Source organism: Chelonoidis abingdonii, chromosome 3, assembly GCF_003597395.2.
Source record: "Chelonoidis abingdonii isolate Lonesome George chromosome 3, CheloAbing_2.0, whole genome shotgun sequence".
NCBI classification, from domain to species: domain Eukaryota; kingdom Metazoa; phylum Chordata; order Testudines; family Testudinidae; genus Chelonoidis; species Chelonoidis abingdonii.
This window is the reverse complement of record NC_133771.1, coordinates 49,825,688-49,841,173: the sequence shown is the minus strand read 5'-3', so window position 1 is coordinate 49,841,173 and position 15,486 is coordinate 49,825,688. Positions and strand designations below refer to the sequence as shown.

Here is a 15,486-nt window from a genome sequence, read left to right as displayed (position 1 = left end):
ATCACAGTCTATCGTGCAGACAAATAATGTCTTCTTGTTCCTTGGGCCTGGTCTACACTATAGAGTTAGGCTGATGCAAGGCAGCTTACCTCAACCCACCTACGTGTCTACACTAAAATTTCACTCCCAGAGATGTAACTTGCCTCGCTACGCTGACTTAACTCCACCTCCACAAGAGGTGTAGAGTCAATGTTGATGTAGTTAGGTTGATGCAGCAGCATCGTAACGCTGCATTGCTTACATCAACTGTTACTAGCTTTCAGAAGCCATACCTCAATGCCCCACGCCGACAGTACAATTGGAACAAATGCTCCTGGCGCACCACAAGGTGCGGAGCGTGGATGTGCAAAAGCAACTTAATTGCTGCAGTGGCTGTATGCTGACCTAACTTAGGTCAACATAATTGTGTAGTGTAGACATGCACTTGTACTCCCCCCATCTATCTGTATCCATCTGTTGCCTCTTGTCTTATTCATAGATTGAAAGCTCTTTAGGGCAAGGACTGTCTTTGTTCTGTGTCTGTGTAGTGCCAAGTAAAACAGGGTACTAGGGCTCCTACATACTATGGTAATACATATAATAAAAATAATAGCAGCAGCAATACCCTTCTCTTGCAATCACCCCCCTGATTATCTAACACAAATGAAGGAAGGTGACAGACTAGACTACCAATGGGAGAAAATTTACCCTTAACTGGAATAAATGCAGCACAGGAAGTTTGTCTGATTGCCTGCTACTGCTCTGACACCACAAATGATACATCTGTCCTCAGCGTCTGACCAGAGAATTTTTTCTGTATAGCTGGCTTCTACACAACGCTTACTGCTGTTTTACAATCCCGGACCTGAGCTCCTACTGTTGCCATGAACTCTTATTTTACAGAAGGTCATGCAGCAACTTCACTTAGTTCTACACACAGCAGCTTGCCTTCTAGGCAGAGAAGGCTGACAAATATCACACCGGCATTCATTTGCTATACTTGTTCTCTATCAACCTCCAGGTCCACTGAGCATCCTGTTTTCTTATAGGCAAGAATCAAGATATCTTAGAATCTCTATGAATGCCACTACAAGCAGTTGAGATCAACAGGGACATGAAAACTGGATCAATCAAAAAAAGGTTGGAATCCTAAAGATTAGGATGAGCATCAATCTAGTTGCCTTCACATGGCAATACATGCCTTTTTACCTAGGACAGGTTGAGAGAGAGACGGAGAGCATGGAGCACGAGACCTGGTGCAAGACCTTAGGCCTGAAACATAGTCAAAGTCAGGCCATGCTGTGAACCAAAATCAGGCCATGTATTAAAGCAGATTCTTACAAGTTCACAGATTGCTACATGCCTTTGACACGGGTACTGCTAGCATTGATAAAACAGAGGCACTCCTAAGAAGTAACAGATACTGGGTATGCATGTAAACACATTCCAGAAGAATAGCACAGATACATCCTGACCTAACACAAGATAAGAGTTTGACAGAAGTGATGAATAAGAAATGTTTTGCCCGAGACATCTGGAGCAAGGCACAAGGGGAGGTAAAAAGCAGATGTCACGAAACACCTAAGGTAATACAGTACATAAGTTGTTTGTCTCAGTCTATAAATGTCAGGGTACCTCGCCTTAGCTTTTTGTGTGGCCGAGGGGACAGCAGAAATTCCTGCTGCTGAGCTTCTCCTTGCCTTGGGCACTCATGTGTTAGTGTACTTGTAGCTTCTATGTGATGCTGGGACTGTGCCCTGTGGGCAGTAAACCTGTCCAAGTGCCTCTGGTCACCAAACTGTGCCTATGGTCTTCCTTTATGAGCAACACTGAGGTCTGTTGAATTAGCACTGTGCACTATCAGCTAGTGCTGATAACATCAGAGCTCCAAGAATAGAAGCACTGAGCCACTGTAACCCTTTAGCAGCCTGGATAACATTACCGCAGCAATGACATTGCAGCCTTCCCTAACAGGCCTTCCATCAATAATGTAGGTGAAGCAGCCCTTCCTCCTGGAAGAGTTACTGAGACTTACTTAATTTAAGAAGCATTATAAGATAAGGAAGGGGAGAAATTTTGGGAGGGGGGGTTTGGTGGGGAAGAGTTATTTTTGTTTTTTTACACTTTTGTATCTAAACCAGTGTTTCCTAATTTATGTACAGAGCATCTACATGCTAAAAATGTTTAAACAGATTGTGTTCTCTGGAGCAGGGAATATATCTTGCCCGGTGAGTGCAATGGACGTTACTGCAAAACATGAGTTATTTTTAACAAATAGTAAAAAAAGTCATATGATGAATATGAATCCAGAAGTGTGGATTGATTACACATCACTCACATTTAGAGAAAAGGTATTTAAACAGGAATAGTTCAGACCTCTAAAGGGAGAGCACCCTCTCTCAATGTTGTTAAACTTTTTAGCTTTTGAAAATATTTAACTAATTTCCTATGTTTAACTAGTTATTTCAGCAGACATTTACAGTATAATTTTTTGACAACAGTTTTCAAACTCCCCCCAGCATGTTCTAGGTTTTGAAATGCAAGAGATGATGCTGCATAGCTATCTGAAGGACAAGGGCCTTCGGTCTTTTAATTGCCTTCTTTAGTCACTTAAGCGTTTTCATGAGTTTAGGAGCCAACATATCCTTTGTTTCCCTCAACTCCCCGCCCTTCAAGGAAAATTCGCTTTGGCAGCTGCTAACCCAGGCTGATGAAAAACAAGATAATTAAAAAATACGAACAGCCCAAACTTAGGAAGGTAGAACTCTATTACTCACATCAATAAACACTTTAAACAGCTACATCTGAGCAGGACAACAAAGATGTTACTGTATGAAAAATACTCAGATTACTTGGGATGTGTAATATTCCTTGTGGATTCAATTCTTTGAACAAGTTTATAACAGGGTTATAGAATTACAATACCACATTGAGATTATTATTCCTAGTTGTCTGTTACTCCCCTATAATTATGCAAATTGTTTAATACACAATCAAAGGAATGGAATGAAAATATTTTTGTAGTAGTGTCTTAATAACCCAGCCCAGTTACTAAAAGATTTTTTTTCATGTTTGAAAGAGAAATTATAAGTCATGAGAAGGTTTTCTAGAACAGTGGTCTCCAAAGTGGGGTGCGTGCAGGAGGAGCGCTTTATTTATTTTTGCTTTGTCAATTCGGGCGGGAGTCTGAGCGGCTTTTTTTTTTTTTTCCGCTTTGGCAAAAATGTTAGAGCTGGCGTGGCAGGGGGCGCATGCTCAAAAAAGTTTTACTGATGGGGTGCATGATCAAAAAAGTTTGGAGACCACTGTTCTAGAAAACTGTAGGTGTTTGACTTGATTAAACTGGATGTTCTGAAGTTAGTCAGCAAGACTTTCTGTTGCTAAGTATTGTTGGAAATCCCTACTATTAGTGCCAAAAAGTTAATTCTGAAGACAAATGAAAAAAAGCTGCACCACATTTGTTGTCTCCTTTTTAGCCACCCACCCCACTGATGCACTTCTCCGCAAAATTTCTATCTCCTGTGATACAATCCTACCTGCTGTGGCTGTTCCAAGGGGAAGCAATGTCACTGGTTATTGAAATATGGGGCCCTCAGAGAAAGGAGATGTGGGACAAATGTATTCATGAGTCCACAGCTGCTTCTTGTCAAAACAAGACACACACAAAAACCTCATTACTTCAGCAATACTCCAGTTGAGCCACCAGATGTCTCTATAGACTGACAGACATAGCTGCTGAATAGGAATCCTCTTGCACCAGCTAGACATTGTTATAGCATGAGAGGGTTTTCTTGTTGGCGTTTATTGCTATCTTGATTTAACTGGGAGGAAAAACTTAGAAAACTTTGAATGAAAATGGAATTACCCAAGAGAGTTTATTACAGGGATAAAGAGCCAAAATTCTGCAACCAAGAGAAAAAAAACTTTGGCTAAAAGTCCATCCTGGTTCAGTAGCAAAGTGAAGGCAGCAATTAGAAATACAGGAATAGTTAATAACAAATGGAAAAAAGGAGAAGATAACGTCTCATTTATATCAATTGTTTTGAACTGAAAAAAAATTGAGAAAGGAAGCTCAAGACGTCAGGGCAAATATCTCTGACTTGCAGGGCTAAGGCCAATAAGCTGTTTTTAAAAGTACATTGCTATGAACAAAAGAAATCACAGCAATGATATAGAACCATTACTAGAGGAAGACAGTAAAATTGTTAATGATGAGAAGGCAGAAATGTTCGATAAATATTTCTGTTTTGTAGTTGAAAAGAAACAGGATGATATACCTGTATTACATGAGGGTGAAGAACTTTCCAGTCCATTAGACAACAATTAGAGGTAAACCTTTTAAACTAAGCAGGTACTGATAGCTTGTACCCAAGAATCAGAAGAGATGGCTGAGGAGATCTCTGACTTACTGATGTTAATTTTTAATACATCTTGGAATACCAGGGGAATTCCAGACTGCTGGAATGTTCAAATGTGTCAAATGTTCAAAAAGGGTAAATGGGATGACCCTTGTAAGTAGGTGGGCTAACCTCACATCAGTCCTGAGCAAAATAATGAAAAAGCCGATACTGGATTTGATTACTAAAGAATTAATGGAGAGAAATGTAATTAATGCTAGTCAACGTTATTTTATGGGGGGAAAAAAAATCGGTCTTGCCAAACAAACCCAATTTCATTCTTTGATGAGATTACAAGTTTCGTCGATCAAGGTTACAGCGTAGATGGAATAAATTTAAACTTTTGTAAGGTATTTGATTTAGTACACCACAACATTGTGATTAAGTTATCCAGTATTAAGTTAATTAACAAAGCACACATTAAATGGATTAGGAATTGGATAACTGACAGCTCAAAAAGAACTCAATGGTGAATCATCACTGAATGTGGGTGTTTCTACTGAAGTTGCACAGGGATCTGCATTAGACCCAATGCTATGCCACATTTTCATTAATGATCTGGAAGTAAATATAAAATCACTGCTGATAAAATTTCAGCATGACAAAGATTAGTGGAGTTGTGGCAGGACATTCATATACAACGATCTGGATTGCTTGGTAACATAGGCCCATTCAAACAAAACACCCCAGACTATTCTCAAACTCAAGTTGCACAAGCATGTCCTATCAGTCTCCTTCCCCTCAAAGCAATGCCCAGCCCCCAGCCTCACTCCCTTGGCTCCTCATCCAATCTCAGTCTTCCACCTCACCCCTTCCTGGCTCCTTTTCCCAGTCTTTGATCAGTGTGTCCTAGTTACCTACCTCTTTGTCTGATCTCTGTATTTCCTTCTCCACAACCAACTGGCTACAGGTCCTCCCTGCCCACAGACTCCTAGTCCCAGTTTCCATGCCCAATGAGTTCCAGACTCCCCTCACCAACCAGTACCAGGTTCTCCCTCCAACCTCCCAGTTTCTCTCCTCTCTTCACACTGATCCAATTTTGTCCCCTCTGCATTTAAATTGGATGGATTCCTGTTCCATGGATGGTAACAGGAGGTCACAGAGCAAAGGAGAGAAAGGCTCTCTCATTTCCAGAGCCCCACTCCCCCATGGCCCAGAGGAGCTAGGAGCAGCAAATACAGTTAAAGTCCTTCTGAGCCTTCATAGACCTGGACTAGAGAAAACATTCCTAATTCCTCAGTGGGAATGCTGCATGTGCATTCAGTTCAGCACAAGCGCTGTGAGAGGACCGAGTGAATCTTTGGAAGGCGTAGGTGATAAAAGTCTACTGACCATGTGTCAACTGAGATTTTTTCAAAGGCTTATAACTTGGCCAAATTTGGGTGGATTTTCACATGGACAGCTAAAGGCACATTCCTAACCACAATAGCCACTCCCCAGCCAAATTTCAAGTCTCTGCCAAAAGCATTTCAAAGAAAAGGTCTCAAGAATTTTTTTTTTTTTTTTTTTAAAACATAGGTAAAATATTTTCCCCTAGTTTCATTTGCAAACAGCTAAATTGTTTCAGCTGAAATTTTCCAGAAGTATTCTGCCTGCAGCCTACACCCAGAACGTACAATTTAAGCCCAAATGGTTAAAGTTTGGCTAAGTAATATGTAACTGAAAACAGAGTCTTATAATGGGAAGCATTGGGCAACCTTAATAATAGGCAGTGTTACCAGTCCGTTGTTATCTGTATCCCAGACCATTTCCCTCCAGATGTATTAGTGTGTGTGTTTTTCCAAGTTGAGTCATTTTATTTTTTGTCCATAATTCCAGTCTCTAGGATATGTTGAACTATTTCTTTCCTCATTATTTATGCCTCCCAGTTAAGAATCATTAGTGAAAAATGCAATTTTAGCAGTAGATCAATTCATTAAATAAGAACGCTAACTAAAGGAACACTATGGGTAACAGAATAGTCATTGCTATCAGCAGTAATGTCTTTCTTTTATTGGTTGGATTCTACTAATTGTTTACGTACTACCTTTTGTAGTATCTGAAATGCTGTTTAGTAAGGCACACATCATATCTCCATCGATGTCATGAGGGTTTAGGATATGAGCTGTTCGCTGAGTCTTCTTAAACTGATCCTCCAGTTCTAGAAAGCTTTTGTCTCCAGAGAGAACGGTGAAAGGAATTTGTTTGGGCAGGTGCTCATCCAGACGGCCAGCCTACGTGGGGGTGAGGGAGACATTAAACTAAACGTTCAGTTACCAGGTAGCCTTTTGAAACAGAAAACTCCTCCGCAGAAGTAGTCCCCCTTTAAGCATTATATTTATAATGCATTTCCCTTTTTCTCTGGTCAGATCCACAATCTGTTCTTCTCATCTGAAGTTTTAGCATGGCAAATTGTCATCATGACTGTTTTATAATGTACTTTACTACACACAAATATACCATCCCCATGCACCTGATCACCAACAAAAAAAAAAAATAAACCACAAAAATTGATAGAGCAATGACTTACATGCATGCAGAGTGCAAAATCTGCTGCTTCTCTTCTGGTACCACAGCGTGGATGAAGGAAGAAACATCCAATCTTATTAAGGTAATTAAAGATTTTGCACTGTTCTGGAGGCTTCCAATTACTGTGTCCTCCTAAGCAACAAAGGATAAAAGATGCACGCCACCACATCATAAGCAACAGCAGTCAAACAGTTCAAGAAGAGGAAAATGACAAAACAAACCAATAGGTCTGAAAAATGGAACATCTTATTTTTTGACTAAACATTGTATAAAACTAAACACCATTCTATATTTCTAAAAGAAGTTGATGTATGAGGTAAACTATATCTGTATGGTGCCTCTAATATTAGTTTTTGTAAGAGTTATCATCTCAGATCAGAAGTGAAGAAAGTCTGAATATAATTTCCATAAGCACAAATAGGTACATCTTGCATCAAAAGCTGCCTCCCAATATAAAAAGTGTTTAACCCAACGTATCTGAGGGTCATAATCAGAAGTTTCCACAAGAATTTATTAATATTAGATATAATAAGGAACCTCACTATAGTTACTATATCATATGTACAGTCAACATATGCCTAATATATTTGGGGTATCTATCAGATATTAGTTTATGTCTCACATAAATCCACATATTCTGGAGTTTTCACAACCACCAACTTGAGAACAAGAAAAGTTTTAATAATTTAAGAAAGTTACAAGTATGCAATGCTGTGAGTCAAGAGCTCCCTTACTGGTAAGTGTGAAATGTGGAAATGAACAAGATGGATCCCACAAACCACTTTATCATTCCTTTCACAGCTCTCAGCTACACAATTAAGTCATACACAGAAGTCAAACTTCCAGTATAAGAGGGTTAGCTAACATTTACGTTTTCTCTTAAGGAAGTTCTCTAGCTAACAGGCAGCAATGCTCTTTATTAAGTGGGTTTGCGTGTTAGTATTTTAGAACCATCGTCTTAGTTTTCTATAGGTGATTGACTCGTAAACACCATGTTGATGCAACAGAAAGTCCACTGTGGACTCTGAGGATCCTGTTCTTTGCCCAGTCTGGTTCTAGGATGCTGTTAGTGTATTTATATGGGTTTCTGTTAAGCCCTCTGTGCTATTTTCTTAGATAACTTTTACCTTGAAAGCCCCAGACAAATGTCCCTTGGTTCAGGTTGGCTGGCAGATGAATGAAAAACCTTCCCCAGTTGTCTAAGTCCACCAGCACGATGTGAGTCATGGTGCGTAGATAGTCAAAATCTGGCAGTTCACGGTCTTCAAATGGATAAGAATATATATATTTTAAATTTACCTCTATTTTTATTCAACCTGTACATCTCCAAGCTCATTTGTGCTTTCAAAAGAAATCCACATAATTTGCTATTCTGTAAGAAATTCTAAGCAATAACTCCTAAAACTATAAAATATAGTATGATCACCAAATGTAATTTTCATAACAATTTTTTTTTTTTTTTTTTAACTATTTGAGGAAACTTTTAGTAATCTGTAAATTTACTAGGCAGAGAACCACAGTCAGGATTCTATAACTGATGCATGTAATAACTGTAATTATTAGTTCAAGATGGAACTTTGTTCACAAAGCATAAAAGATATCCTTTTTATGCTCTATCAAACTTCCTACAAGACATTTAAGCTGTTGATCATCAATTTAGTTTTAGAATTTACAACACATTAAAATGAAATTAATTTTTAACAACTGGCCAACTCCATGATCAGCAAAGACATGGCATATGAACAGGGAGTGTTGGTCATATTATAACAAAATATCTAACATGCATTTACAGAATGTGCATTTTACTGGGCAAAGAAAAAACCCCTGCAGTTAATAATGTAAGCTGTGTCAAGTTATGACACACAAAAAACTACATTAAAGGATTATTATTATGACTGGAAAGTCAAGCACAGTGTGTGATCATGTAATAAAGGACCTTATCATAATGAACACACACAAGCAGGCCCAACAAAGGTTGCAATAGCCTTAATTCTAGCATCTCCTAACGTTTCAGTGCTTAACTTTGCAACCTTAATAATGTCCCTTTACCATAGGAAATCATCCTCAAAACGCTAATTAAAAACCCGCAAAACCAAATTCCATCATGTGGCTTCATCTTGACACCCACATGGGCCATCAAGTTGGAACCTTAAAGTCCACTGCACAGACTTCTGACACATAAGTTAACGGAATAACTGTAGCAGGTTTTCATTCTCTATATGGATTAGTTACTAGAGGGAGATGACACAGACTTTGCCAACAGGTTTTACTGATATTTGCTGACAAGCTAGGAACGGAGACACTCTGGAATCTTGGGTTCCATGCGAGGCTCTGCAGGGGAGTGTGCTCCAAGGGGCACAGACTCTTATATCTCTTTCCCTTAAGCTTGACTCTTTCTGCCCAGTCCCCTCCAACTTGTTCCTGTTCCAGTCCTGTCTCTTCCCACTCCTGGCTCCTTGTCTCAGACCCAGTCTCCTCCCCTAGCCAACCCAAGTTACTCCTCAGGCTTCCCATCACAGCCCAGTCTCCTGTCCAGTCCATCCTAGTTTCACCATCTGGACTCTGCATTCCAGTCTCCTTGCCAAACCACACCCCTGTCCCCACCACCATCCAGATCTTTTTGTTCCCCTTCCTCACTCTTGCCCAGCCAGTCCCAAGTCACCTATCCTGGCTTCTCATCTGGTCTCTTTTTTCCCTGACCCACCACCACACCCATGTTCACTGTCCCCACTGGCCTCCAGTCCCAGTCCCCCTCCATAAACTCTTCATCCAGCTTCAGCGTCCCCACTCCCACTGTGTACTTGTTTCAATCTCTTAGCCCAGCCAGTCCCAGCTCCCACTCCACACTATGGCTCCTCATCAGACCTATCTTGCTTGCGTCTCACCCATTGGTTCCTAGTTCCAGCCTTTTTGCCCAGCCAGTCCCAAATTTCCCCTTGTTCTTCCACCGCTGTATTTCCCTCCCTGGCTCCCAGTATCAGTCTTCTCTCCCCTAGAGGCTTCTTGTCTGATTTACTACTTTTCATCCTCAGATCCAGCTATTCTCCTCTCTGCATGTGATTCAGGTGACTTCCTCCTCCACACTGCATGGATCCAGCATGGGAGTCTCCTGCTCTTAATTCAAGTGCCAGGACATGGACTCATCATGGAGTGGAGCAGCCAGGAAATGCTGCTTATCTCTCTTCAGCTCTGTGCTGGAGCATGCTCGGTGCACATAATCTCTGGGGATTTTAGCTCTGACCCAGTATCAAGTGTTGACTGAGTATGTGCAATGGCTTATAAATTGTCTAAATTTGGATAGATCTTCATGGGGACAGAAAAAGGCAAATTCCTGACAAAAAGGCTACCCTCTGGCTACATTTCAAGTCTCTGCTCAAAAGCATGGGGGCATTTTAAAGAAAAGTTTGCCAGCATTTTTTAATACGACCACAAACTACTTTTCACTAGCTTCATTCTCGGAAACAGTTACAGAATAATTTGTCAGAAAAATTCAGCCTAAGGCACACAACCTGTACAGAAAATTTCAGTGAAAATGATTATAGTCTGGCAAAAGTTATAAGCAAATGAAATCAGTCTTAATAGAAAGCATGAGGCAACCTTAATAATAAACTCTGATACCCAGCATCACTGTATGTGAGTGCACGTGAGAGTCACACACACACACACACACACACGTATGTATAAAGAAAATAGAAAAATCTCTCTTACGTACACACACACTTTGTATTCTCATAGGAGACCTTTCTTTACCCACTCTGGTCTTCCAAAGACGTCTATTCCCTGTGAGGACTCCACATTGCAACCATTTGCCTTACCCAAAGGGAGGATTTTGATAGGAATCTGTTTGGATGCCTTTACTGTTGGTCTTTTCATGATGACAGGGAATTTTTAAGTGATAACAAGTGCTCCCAAGTCCCTTTTTATCTGATAATGAGAGACTCTGGGCACGAGTCTTTCCAAGGGCATCTCCCACTGGGACACCAGCTGTTTGCTCATTTTAAAACATCACTTAATAGTAGGCAGGGTAGAGTAGTGGTGCAGGTTAGGAGTGGCTACTTATGTACACCAGGTTGGGTAGAAGGAACGCTTTTCCTGAATGGCATCCATTTTGGAGTCAAAAGCTATGTAGTTGTCACAGCTTCCACATGGTTTTCCCTAGCTGTGACTTTACCTACTTCTATGAAGGGAGAAAGACACTCTAGTAAGGGTGATTGAGAGTAGAAAAAGAGGAGGAAGAGCAGCATCTGAAGACTGCTGTCCAGTTCCAGTTAATTCCTGTTGTCAGTACAGAATTCCATGTTATGCATGGTCCACAGTGTCTTGGTAAATTATTTGTTGTTGTACAATGCAAACAGATTTTATAAAACATTTAATAATAAAAAGTTCAACTTTAGTTCTCAGGATTTAGCATTAGAAACACTAAAATTACAACTTTAATTATATAACTAAGTTTTCATTATTTCATATGTACAGACTGGATATAGGCGCATGGTATATTGACATGTTCTGTTAAACAATTTCTATATGAGCATATTACAACCATATTTTCCTATTGTGCATTAAAAAACAAACTAAAGCCATAATTTCTACATACCTTCTTCACCATGCTCTTCAGAACATGCTTTATTCTCACTTCTTTCTTTCCTTCTATCTTCTTCTCTCTTGAGAGAAAGAGATTCTGACTTTTTTTGAACTTTAATTACATTTGCTGGAAACTTTAGTTTATCAGGCTTCTTGTTCACGCAAGCACCACTGGCTGTAAAGTTGAAGACTTTGCTTTCTGATTCTGATCTGAAATGTGTTATATCAGGCTTTTGCAAGAAGCAGTGTTTATCATGATAGTGTTGATGAGCACTCACAATATCGTGGAAATTTTTGTTGCATGCACCACATCTCACAACATACATCTCTTCGTGGCTTTTCCCTGGGGTGTGACTTTTGCTGAGGTGGTCATTCAAGTCCGTGAAATTCTGCGCCGTTGCTGAACAGAAGCAGCAGCGAAACCACAGATTGCCTTTTTCCAGTAGGGTTTTCTGACAGTTCCGGTGATCTTCCTTTCTGTTTATTCTGGAGATATAGTCTTCCCGGCAGCCACAGGTTAGAAAGTCACCTTTTTCTAATAGTGTAATGTCATCTTTATTTTTTACTGACTCTTCAGACACATATATGTAATCTGTGCTATGAAAATTCTTATAGTGGATTAGAAATTCTTCCTCAACATCGAAAGAGAGATCACCACAAAGGCCACAAAAATATTTAACCTGTATCTCATGACTGTGCTGCTCTTGGCAGTGTCGGTATAGTGTTTCCACTTTGTGAAAATGCTTTTTGCACAAGCCACAGCAATACCTGTGAAATTGATGGCTTCCTAAAGACACACAATGTTGTTTAACACTGTCTTCAGACTCAAACATTTCCTCACAAATGCAGCACTGCCATTTTCCTAAAATAGGACTTCTCTCAAGGGACTGATCCACAGGGCTAGGAAGATGCTCCTTCCATTTAATAGACATATTGCACATTGTGTCAGAAGAGGATGCCATAGGCTCGTTCTCTAGAGCTTCCTGTTCATAATAGTAAGAATGCCCACCATGAAATTCGGTCACATGTGCCATAATGTTCTCTTCTCTGAGTAGGTCTGTACTGCATGCCCGGCACCAGAAAATGAAGTTAGTTAAGTGTGCTCCTCCGTGGAACCGACTCATATGCAGACGGATGATGCTTGAGTTTTCAGCAAGCTTCCCACATACACCACACTTGTGACAGATTCTATTTGCTGACAAAATGTGCTTTTCAACTGACTCTTCAGTAGAAAACTTCAGAAGGCATTCACAGAACCAGGCTTTTATTTTGCCTGTATTGTCTTGATGTAGGCTTACTTCAGCCTCTTGATTTTTTTCTTCTAAAGCTTTTTTCCGTTTTGAAATGGCAGACTCATTTTTACGGACAGGCTCACTCAAAGTCAATGGTCTCTTAAGGAGTGAAGATCTTGACTGATTTATAATCTGCCTCAACTGAGATGGGTTTTTATTTCTTTCATTAATATGGCAAAACATCAAGATGGACTCTTCCATTGTAGTAATAATTTTAACTTTGTGTTGAGTTGCATGGCTATGCTGGTTGACTTGGCTTTCATCTACAAAGAGTTTGTCACAGATTTGACAGTGACCTCTTGCTTTAAATATCTCAGCAACCTGGGAGATGCTCTTTTCTGACAGTGACACAGGACCAGCATTACGACAACGAGTTCTAAATTGGATATAAAAATGACACATTCACAGGTTTAAATATTCCAAACTTTACAAATATACCTACAAAGTGATCCTTTTAAATACTAAACAGACATCTCCCACCACTAACTACATAAATTACTAAGGAAATACTAGAGAGAGGGTGAGGTAATATCTTTTATTGGACCAACCTATGTTGGCGAGAGAGAAACTTTCGAGCCACACTGAGCTCTTCCTCGGGTCTGGGAAAGGTACTCTCAGTTTCACAGCAAAATGTAAGGTGGAACGGATTGTTTAGGATACCCAGTTAGCTCATATGCTAAGGCAGTGGCTCTCAACCTTTCCAGACTACCGTACCCCTTTCAGGAGTCTGATTTGTCTTGCATACCCCCAAGTTTCACCTCACTTAAAAACTACTGACTTACAAAATCAGATATAAGAATGCAAAAGTGTCATAGCACACTATTAAAATTGCTTACTTTCTCATTTTACCATATAATTATAAAATAAATCAATCTGAATATAAATATGGTACTTATATTTCAGCATACAGTATACAAAGCAGTATAAACAATTCATTATCTGTATGAAATTTTAGTTTTTACAGACTTTGCCAGTACTTTTTATGTATCCTGTTGTAAAACTAGGCAAATATCTAGATGAGTTGATGTACCCCCTGGAAGACCTCTGCATACCTCCAGAGGTACACATACACCTGGCTGAGAACCACTGTTCTAAGGGACCATCCACTGTAGACTGAACCATTAACATCTCTGCAGTCATAAACACAAAAGTAGAAGTTAGTGGGTTACAGATTGCTTGTAATAAGCCATAAATCCAGTGTGTCTCTTCAGTCCATGATTTTTAGTGTCTAACAAAGTAATGAATTTAAGCTCCAAGACTCATCTTTTGAAAGCATTGTGTAGGTTTCCTTTGAGGATGATGCTGGAAATACCTTTCCCGGACCTGAAGCAGAGCTCTGTGTAGCTCAAAAGCTTGTCTCGATCACCAACAGAAGTTGGTCCAATTAAAGATATTACCTCAAACATCTAGTCTCTCTAATATCCTGGAAATGGCACAGATACAACTACACTGAGCAGGGAAATACTGCCCTTTTTAAAAGCATATTAATAGGCCCAGTTGCTCATCAAACTGTACAATGCCTACCAGTTATTTTTGTAAAAGTCACTACACATTATAGAAAATGAAGTGCTCATTCCAGATAAGTGCCTCCAGACTTTAAAAACTGATATAATTTACCGTTTATATTACATCAGTACTAAAATGTGGTAGGTATGGTATGGGACGCCATCCCATAAAGGTTTTATGAAAATATGCTTAGAAAGTGTTATATTACATGGCATATGTAACATAAATCTCAAAGGTTATGATCAACAGAAAGGATTAATCCTATTTGTATGCATGTATCATTTTTGTATTCGAAGTTATGAATGTTGGCTGTGTACCGGCTTGATTTCTAAATAACCTTAGTTGAGCATTTGGTCAGTTCCTGGAGAAAGGAACGTTGAATTTATGTACCTAATAAAGACACATTTAGAGAACAATGGATCTTGGAATACTCCAATCCACATAAGAAGTTTACTTGAGGACATTCAAGGTAGCATGTAAACAATGGATGCTACCTGTAAAAACTGAGTCATGCATGGACATGTGACTTGCCCAGGTGACTCCTAAACTCCATCTTGGAGGTGGACTTTGCATTGGAGTGAGGAGGGGGTCTCCACCCACAAGAGAAAGTCTATTTAAATCCTTGGGAGACCTCTCCATTTGGTCTTGAGCTGGGCTAAAGAAGGAGCCTCTCCACCCCCCCCAGGATACTTGGAAGAAACTGGAACAAAGATCAGTGACTGCAAGGGGTGTGAGTGATTGCTAGACCTAGGCTAAAAGGAGATTAGTCTGTAAAAGTGAGCATTCTGGAACTGGTGAGGATCTTATCTGTATTCAGTTTGATTAGACATAAATTTGCGCATTTTATTTTATTTTGCGTGGTGACTTACTTTGTTCTGTCTGTTACTATTTGGAACCACTTAAATCCTACTTTCTGTATTTAATAAAATCACTTTTTACTTATTAACTCAGAGTATGTGTTAATACCTGGGGGAGCAAACAACTGTGCATCTCTCTCTCTCAGTGTTATAGAGGGTGAACAATTTATGAGTTTACCCTCTATAAGCTTTATACAGGGTAAAACGGATTTACTTGGGTTCAGACCCCACTGGGAGTTGGGTATCTGAGTGTTAAAGACAGGAACACTTCTGTTAGCTCCTTTTGGGTAAACCTGCAGCTTTGGGGCAAGTTGGGTCTTTGTTGGAGCAGACGGGGAGTGTCTAGCTCAGCAAGACAGGGTACTG

The 15,486-nt window shown here is 39.8% G+C and overlaps 1 protein-coding gene across 2 annotated transcripts in view; it reads right to left on the bottom strand.

Moving 5' to 3' along the window:
• The window catches only part of ZNF451 (zinc finger protein 451), a 77,097-nt gene that overhangs the window by 19,174 nt on the left and 42,437 nt on the right, over positions 1–15,486 (bottom strand). For both annotated transcript variants that reach the window (XM_032778401.2, XM_075063734.1), the window contains exons 10-13: positions 11,479–13,133; positions 8,012–8,146; positions 6,886–7,016; positions 6,403–6,589 (exon numbers count right to left, since the gene is read on the bottom strand). In XM_032778401.2, the coding sequence (XP_032634292.1) occupies positions 6,403–6,589; positions 6,886–7,016; positions 8,012–8,146; positions 11,479–13,133 (2,108 nt within the window). The remainder of the gene's footprint in view (positions 1–6,402; positions 6,590–6,885; positions 7,017–8,011; positions 8,147–11,478; positions 13,134–15,486) is intronic.